The sequence below is a fragment of the Xiphophorus couchianus genome, chromosome 11, assembly GCF_001444195.1.
Source record: "Xiphophorus couchianus chromosome 11, X_couchianus-1.0, whole genome shotgun sequence".
Lineage (NCBI taxonomy): Eukaryota > Metazoa > Chordata > Actinopteri > Cyprinodontiformes > Poeciliidae > Xiphophorus > Xiphophorus couchianus.
The window spans coordinates 5,615,225-5,624,103 of NC_040238.1; the positions used below are offsets into that span (position 1 = coordinate 5,615,225).

An 8,879-nucleotide genomic window follows, 5' to 3' on the forward strand; every position below is an offset into this window, starting at 1 on the left:
ACATTGACTTGCTGTAAAGGTTGTCGGTACCACCAGGGAGAGAATTAAAACATGCAAGATGTCGGTCCTCGAGGACTGACTTTGGGGACCTCTGCTCTAAAATAAGATGTCTGGATGTGGTGAGTAATAAAAGTACATAAAGTTTTCTGGTGAGCAGTAAATGCAGATTCATGTATTTATTTATAAACCATTTCCTGAGAATTATGAAGCTCCTAGAGACATAAAAACTCAAGCTTTTCCACAGGCAGTAATTTATATATTTTTTGTTTATGTTGACTCTGTTCTAGGTATGTTTAGCTGAATTAGATTTTTTTTAATTATTTTATTGTATTTGGCTTTTTAATTTTTCAATGTCCAGGTAATATCGGGACTCTGGGTAGGTGAACGTATCTTTTGTGAGGATTATTGTAACACTAGTAATGGATCATCAAGCAGGTTGTGGCACTTTGGCAGATGAAGGTATCAGTCTGTCCAAAATCTGTCCTTTACGGTAAATGCGGTAAATGTAGACACTTCTTCGGAGACTACAGTAAACCGTTTTCTTTTAAAAGGAAAATTGGAGTTCAGCTTGTTTGTGAGACAAGAATATTACAGCAGGGAACCGTCTAAAACAAGAAGGGCGGTGTGTTCATCTGTGCTACCCGCAAATCAGTCCGACCTTGTGGTAATGCGCATGCGCGAGGCATGTTTCTTATGCGCACACGCTCATTCGCTGCTGAGTGCGTGCGGAAGTGTCACTGCTGCGTTCAGGTTGTTCCGTTGGGAAGGAAATTCCAATGCTCCGATTTCCCAGTCAGAAAACTTAAATAGGGAGAAACTCCGACTAGAGTTAAACTTGTGAGACCGACTTCACGTGTCGTTACGGCCGATCCTCACATCAACAGTAGTAAACTGTTGGTGGTGGAAACTTTAATTATACAAGACGTACGTGCGAGAGCGTCTAAATCAATATTACTTGTTGCTCCTTTAACTATTAACTGAACACATTAGCATTAGTGCTTGGACGTGGAAATGAATGTTTAAAATGTTTGTAAGAGCTACTGCACACAATGTACCTCGGGTCTGATGTCAAACGGAGCTCTGATTTACGTGTATGTTCCAGGTAACTTAAACGCAACGCAGCTCAAGCAACAGTTCGCGAATCCTTCCCACTTTTACAGTGAAGTTCAGAAGAATGAACGTTCCTCTGCGCTTTTTCAGAAGCAAACATGGCTGTTGCAGCTACAACTTTGGTTATTTTCTGTTTCTTCCACTTTGGATTTATTTTGGGTAAGAATTTATGATTTTTGTGTCGTGTTTAGTGCTTCATTATTTTTGTGTGGATTTCTCCCTTGTAATCTAATTTTTAAGAGATATAAAATTTATTTTTCATAATGTATTTTGCCAAATAATACCGAAAGCAGTATTTCCATGTAGTGGTGGGTGGGTTTGAACATTTTATGTATTGTCTTTATTTGTCCATTTTGTGTAAAGGTTGTGATTTTTAAGAGGGCTTTATTTTCTTTTTTTAAAGCCTCTTATCTTTCTGATCTGTTCTCATCTTTTTGGCCACATGAGGTTTTTTGGCAAACGAACCTCATCTGAACGCAAATTTACACTTTAATGAATAATATCCACCAAGATATTCATTATTACGAACCACGCAGGACCCTAAAGTTAAAGCTAAGGTGTCTGCGCTTCGCGTGGTGGTCCCGTTATGGCAGGCAGTTTTAAGATAAAATCGGTTGCGTCCGACTATTCGTAATTACAGTGGTAATTACAATATAGATATCTAAAAAAGCATTTTGATTAGACAAAACTACAATAAAAGTTAATCTCTAACGTAATTTGTCATATTTACGTTCGCGATATCTAAAATTGTAATTACGAATGTTTCCCATTAAATAAGTCATTTGGGATGTTTTGAAAGGAATTTTGACTCGTCCAAATATAAGTAAAGATATCTTGAAGTATTATTCTTACTAGTCAGAATGTAAAGACGGATATCTTAAATTAACATTCCAGTTAGTCAAAATGCATTTGTAGATGTCTACAATGTAATTACTGTTAGTCAGACGAAACCGAATTTATATTAAAACGGCCTGCCATACACGGTTGCGGTTTTTTTTTTTTTTTTTTGCGTTTGTTTCCTTGTGCGTTAGGAGACAAATGACCCGGTCTAACACTTTAATTTTATTGGCTGAGAGGTTGAGCTATGAGACGTCATGTTGTGACTTTTGGATCATTTCCTTTGGTGAACAAAGTCCTGCTTAAAATCAGTAGCTGTTAGTAATGAGCAGCACTGCTGGCGGCTGTTTAATGCACTGCGGAGCAGAAAGCTGAAGTCTTGGTTTCATCCAGTGGCTCAAGTTGCTACAATAGATAGAAGGAAACAAACGCACCCAGCACAAAACGTTCATTCTGTTCCCAGCGCCAGCGAGCAGACAGGTTTCCTCTGAGCAGAGACGAGACCAGAACGCGAGGAGAAGTTTGGAGTACAAGTATCGCAAGTTTTGAGAAGAAGGACAGTCCTGCTTTCAAGCTGAAAATGTGTGCTCTGGACTTACGGCAGTAAAATGTCCTCATATAATCAGCCAACAGTTTTAACATCTGAAGTGTCCAAAAATGCAAAGAAAAGCCATTTGCAGGATGAAACCTTTCAAATGCGTAAACGTTTGTTAAAAAATTATCTGATATTTTCTGTTATTTAAATACCTGTTACAGTTTTAAACATTTTGTCGACCAAAAACACCTGAGCAGTTCCTCTTTAATTCTCTGCTCTGTGTTTTTCCTTCCTGCAGCTCAGAAAAACATCAGAGCTGAAACTGGGCAGGTTGTGATTCTGCTGTGCCAAACGCCTGACAACAATCCTGCCATAGTCATCGAGTGGAGGAGAAATGATTCGGTACCAGAATACGTTCTTCTGTTCAGAGACGATCAGCTGGATCCAGAAAACCAGCAGCCGTCTTTTAGGAACCGAGTGGATCTGCTGTTCAGGCCGATAAAAGACGGAAACACGTCTTTGGTCCTGAAGAACGTGACGACTGATGATGAGGGAACGTACGAATGTCGAGTTATTGAGAGAAACCCAAACTGGGGAAAGAGAGCCGGTCTAACAGCTGAACCAGTCAGCATCATCAACCTGGACGTTGTTCCTCCTGGTGAGTCTTCATGTCACAGCAAAGATCCTGCTGCTGTTTCCTGTTAGCAGAGAAGATGTGGCTGCAGGAGAAATGTTTTTGTTCTTCATCCATCTCCATCTAACAGCTGATCCATGTTTCTGATCTGCAGGCCAAAAAGACGAGCAAGAAGAAAACCATGACAGCCATCGAGGACGTGATGCTCTGATCGGTGTGGCTGTCCCTGTAGCTGCAGCAGCTGCAATCAGCTGGAGGAAAATTAAAAATGGAGCTGAATGTGCAGAGGAACATCAGATGAAAGAGTTTCCCTGATCAAATTTAACTTCTCTAGTTTTAGGCAACTGTTGAGATTTGTCTTATTTCTTCCACCAGATACTCAAAATGAGCCACTGTTTGCTTAAAAGATGCGTTAAGCATCAAATAATTTAACTGGTGACATTTTTTTATTTATAGATCTGAGATGGATTTATTGTTGAGGTGTTTTGTGTTTTTATAGCACAACCAAGTAACTCTGCTGCCTTCGGTTCTTATAATAATGCTGTAGAGGGAAATCCCATCAGTTTTTAATCAAATGCTGGAATTTGATTGGGTAAAAAATCATTAGACAAAATGAAAAACTTTATTTACTTTATATTTATATTAAAAGGAATCAAAACAATACTCCAGGTATGTTTCTGTTTCTTTGCAACTCTGTTAAAATGTACCTGTAAATATTTAAGTGTTTTTATTATAATGAATACAGCTATGATGTTCAAACTATCTTAAACATGCGAAGCTTTATATGTTCACTGAAACGCTCATCTTCTTTAATTTAGGATCTTTGTGCAGTCTGCTGATGCTGTATTGCAACTTTTTTGTTTCATGATTTATTGATTTAATGTGTAGCATGCTTTGTTTGAATTTTGAAATTAGCCAAACATGGAAGTTACAGAAAGTTATCCTACTTCATAAATGAAGAACTTCTTCACAATACTGTAAAAGGAGCAGCAGTTTTCTTTTTGCTTGGTTTGTCCAACAATAGCAGTGGAGAAACCTGATCAGTCTGAAGTGAATTTAATCTTCAGGATCGGAGGCGGAAATAAAATGTTTTAAAAAATGTTGACTATCAAATGAGCATTTTTATGGCTATTTGTCTGTATACGTTTTGAAAAACATGCAGTGAAGTAAAGAAACGGTGACACTTGAATCAGCTTTTGGTCACAATTGAACAAGAAACAGTGAAATTATGACATAAAAACCTGGGAAGATAAAAGTGTTTTCAGTTGGTTTAGAAAAACTTCCACACAGTCAGCAAAACTAAACTGACTCACATTAATACTTTACTTTTTGTATTTTTTCCTGGGTTTTTATCAGCTAAAAACTTTAATCGTTTCACTTTTTGAATTTAACTCCAACTTTCCTTTGATATTCTAACCCTGAAATGCAGACGGTTGTTCCTGTGAGGCAGCGTTCAGGGGAAAACAACCACATCCTGCGTCAGTCCCGTTGTCTACTCTTGATGACGTCATCAATGGGCGCCCGGCTCCTTCATTCTGTAGTGTTTTCCGTGAGGCATTAATCTGTCAGAAGCTTTTGTTCCGCCTGCAGCCTGCTGCTGATCGCTGGTCCTGTTTTCTGTGGTCACACCGGGAAGTGTTAGCCGAACCTGGGCATGGAGGCCGGGGAGGAGAAGACGGGCTCCATGTCTGCGGCTCAGCAGCGGGCGGAGAAACGCAGGAGGAAACTGCTGCTCAACTCGGAGGACAGAATGAACAGAATCGTCGGATTCGCTAAAACCGAGCCGGATCACAGCGGTAGGCAGTCAGAGAAAACCTGAAACCTGCCGCTGATTATTTAGCTTGATCATTTTTAAAACGTTTTGGACGATAAAATGAATCAGAGATAAAACGTCGTATCTGAACTGTCCACACCTGAATTCATAGAAAGAAGGAAAACGTTTTTAAAAACGAAACAGATTCTACAAGTGAAAAGCCAGTAGATTTATCCCAAATTAACGAGATCATACTGCAGGGCCGGATTGAGGAGGATTAGGGCCCCTGGGCTGGAGATGGTTTTGGTGCCCTATCAAAAACAAAAGGAGCGTTTTACTCATGCTCTACACTGTGATGGCTAGAAATTTACATCAGCAGGCGGCGACAGCTCCAAGTTAGTGCAACACTATTCAATCATAAATAATTATTTTAATGCCTCGAGGTCAATAACGTCTGTCCTTTAGTGAAAGTTTGATCATTTATAGCAAAGGCTGCATCTGCAGCTAAAACATCCTTCTAACAACAACATGAGAAAAACTCCGGCCTTCCTGCTGGATTGCCGTCAGTACAGTGTAGAGATGATCTGGAGATTATTCTTATTAATAATTGGAAAGCAAAAGGTGCTAAAAAGATTTTTTTCAAACAGAATTTGAACCAGAGGAAACTAAAACTATCCTAGTTGAGGAGTTCTGGACAGAACATGTTCTGTCTTGCTGCCCTTTCTTAAAAATAATTTAATCAGCCTTAATTATTTTTCATCTTGTAAAATGTTGAGGTTTTTTGCCATTAAAGGTGAAAAAAGTTAAATTGTCTCTAAACATTTTGCTCTCTGCAGCAGCCGGCCTGCGTTCCGTCGAACCGCGCTTCCACCTGGACCTGGACAGGTCAGAGCCCTGGTCCTCGCCTTCGCCCAGGCCAGGCGCCCGCTCCCACACCGCCACGCCGGAGAGGCGGGGCTCCCCGCTGCCGGACTTCGGCCAGCCTCGCAGAGCGTCTCTGGAGGGCGACGTGGGAGGACTCCGCCACAGAGCGAAGGTGTCAGACGAGGCCGGCGGCTCGCCGCGCCGAGGCCTCCATCAATACTTATCTCGCTTTGATGACGCCATGAAGCTTCGGAGCCAGCTGGCCAATGAGAAGCCGGCGCAGGACGGCGATTCCGACGTAGAGGAGTTCGATCCGTTTCGGGTCTTCCGGCTGGTCGGCAGCGTCCTCCTCGCTGTTTTCGTCAGAGTTTTTGTCTGCAAGTATCTGGTGGGTCAACCTGCTGTAAACATGAAGCTACAGGATCCAACTTATGTTTTTATCAAATCACAGGATTTTTAATATGATGGAGGATTAGGGCCATGCTAATAAAAAGATAAAAAATGAAAACACAAGAAAAAAAGTCACAATATTACAGGAATAAAGTCGCAATAATATGAGAATATAGTCATAATATCGTCATGATTTAACGTTTTGCATTTTCTAATGCTGCGTTGTATATTTAAGATGCACAAAAAAGCTGATTTAAAAACTTCTCCTTGTTTTCTCTCTTCCAGTCAATATTTGCTCCATTTCTGACCCTTGAACTCGCCTACATGGGATTGTCAAAATACTTTCCAAAGGTAAAGTTACTCTTTTATATTTTCTTTTAACTAACTGTAAATAATAAATAATTGAACCTCATGGTAGGTTAGGTAGTTTTATCACCACTCTACTGTGGAATATCATAAATGAAAGAATTTAAACATTTTTTATGACAAATTTAAGTAAAACGTAATATTTTCTATGAGAAAATTAGGAAAATAAAAGATCTGTAATCATCTGTTTGCCAAAATGCTTTGTTGAATTTAATTTTGTTTATTCAAAACAAATCCAATTTATTTAAAATGAAACTGAAAATACACAACAAATCAAAATTACACCAACATATTTGAATCAGATTTAAACCTTGTTAGTCAGTTTTAGCGTTCAGTCCTTTAACTTTAGTTTTCTTTGAATGACTATTTAAACATATTTTCCAGTTTGTTGATCCACTGCAGGATATTTTTTCTGCTCCTTCAGGTGGAGAAGAAAAGTAAAACCACGGTTCTGACGGCCGCCCTGCTGCTGTCCGGCATCCCGGCCGAAGTCATCAGCCGCTCCATGGACACCTACCGCAGGATGGGCGACGTCTTCTCCGACCTCTGCGTCTACTTCTTCACCTTCATCATCTCCCACGAGATCCTGACGCTGTTCTGCTCAGAGACGCCCTGACAGAACAGAACCACACCTTCTTCTTCCCCTCCTCATACCGATGAGGGAGGCTTACTCGTTTGCGCCCCCTGGTGTTTACATTCTGCAGCCTTATGTTGAGGGCTGCACCCAGTCCAGTGCTTAAACCTGCATGTTGATTTTACTGCTTACAGAAACTCTGGAAGAGGTTTCATGTTTTGATTTTGTTTGCAATCCAGGTCCATCTTTATTAAAACCAATATTTCAGGCACAGAACATGTGAAAAACAGAATCTTACCAAGTATTTTTTATCTAGTTTCCAGTACAAATAATTTAATAAACTTGAATTTATACAAAACTAACTTACAAGTAAGTTTTCAGTAGCTTGTTTTGAATAAATAATTCCTCAATTTCAATGAAAACGTTCCAGTTCCACTGGCATATTATTTAACTTAAAAATCAATTTTTCCATTAAGAGTAATTACTGCATTTTGATATATTATGGAACTCTAAATGATCGCCATTATTAGCTAATAGAAACAAACAGATGCTTCACTGTGAAAACAAAATCTTATCAAGTAGTTTTCTTTAGTTTCTGGAGCAAATATCTCGGTATCCTTGAAATAAGACAAAACTAGCAATAAACTGCAGCTTGTTTTAAGTTAATAATTCCTAAATATTGATTTAAAAATTGTGTTATTTCCACTGGCCGATTATTTCACTTATAACATTAAAAAATGTCTTGTTATAAGAGAAATAATCTGCCAGTGGAACTAGAACTGAGTTGCTAGGTAACGGACTGGGCTTGGCTGGGGTTGCTAGGTAACGGTGGAGTTCTCTTTATCAAACAATCTGCCAGTGGAACTAGAACTTTTCATCAATATTTAGGAATTATTAACTTAAACTCTTATGTCTGCTGAAATGTTACTTGTAAGTTAGTTTTGTCTAATTTTAATCGTAATAAGATATTTGCACCAGAAACTAGAGAAAAATATTTGTTAAGATTTTGTGTTTTTGCAGTGACAGAGTTTAATCAGAGCCCATTAATCCCAATAAAGGATTAAAATCATAAATAACAGAAAGACGGTGTGATATGGTCTTCAGAAAATATTCTACTGTTACATTAAAAGGAAAACGTGACCATTTTTATGATTAATAATCTCCATAATTTGTTGAAACTCATGCAGAAACCATTTCATTAGAAACTGGTGGGGCAGCCATTTTACTTGGATCTGAGGAGAAACGTGTCATTATTTGAATCCGTTAGTTGAGGAATAAATGAGCTGAAATACTTTAAACTGTCTTCATGTTTAGCGCAATGTTAGTAAAGAATGTGGAAGAAATGAAGGAAATTAGATCTGACTATGATTTTCTGTTATTGTTTACTTCAGCATTGAAACCAGATGGAAGTTTTCTGTTTGGGTCATTTTCTCTCCATCCTTCAGTTTAAAGCCATTTAAAAGCAGTCGGCTCGTTGATGAATGTAAAATGTGTCGGCATTATGAACAAGGTTCTCTGTTTTTCCTCTGAGTCTGATGAAACATTTAGCTGTGGAACATATGAAAACATAAAGTGAGTGTTGCATTGTGTGTTTGTGAGCATAAAGTTCCATGTTGGTGTGAACCGGTGGGTTTTGTGAGCTTCCTTCAAGCCTTTTGTACAGTATTTTCTCTGCTGTCCTTGATCCTATTTAATCCTAAATTAATTTATTAATACTGTTTTTTCATGTAAATGAATTGATGTGATTTATTCTACAGCTTATCTGCTCTGTTTCATATTTTTTGATAAATTTACTTAGTTTTTAATGGTTGTTGTT

At 38.7% G+C, this 8,879-nt stretch overlaps 1 protein-coding gene across 2 annotated transcripts; it reads left to right on the forward strand.

The window, feature by feature from the left end:
- Positions 1-22: 22 nt before the first annotated feature.
- camlg (calcium modulating ligand) lies at positions 23-7,425 on the forward strand. Of its 2 annotated transcripts, XM_028032439.1 has the most exons (5): positions 23-119; positions 4,707-4,912; positions 5,706-6,121; positions 6,409-6,474; positions 6,914-7,425. In XM_028032439.1, exons 2-5 carry the CDS (start codon positions 4,771-4,773, stop codon positions 7,103-7,105), a joined length of 816 nt encoding a protein of 271 aa, XP_027888240.1. In that variant the 5' UTR covers positions 23-119; positions 4,707-4,770; the 3' UTR covers positions 7,106-7,425. The 2 variants fall into 2 exon arrangements, with proteins under 2 accessions (XP_027888240.1, XP_027888243.1); XM_028032442.1 differs by lacking the exon at positions 23-119 and having other exon boundaries at positions 4,536-4,912; positions 5,709-6,121.
- Positions 7,426-8,879: the final 1,454 nt, after the last annotated feature.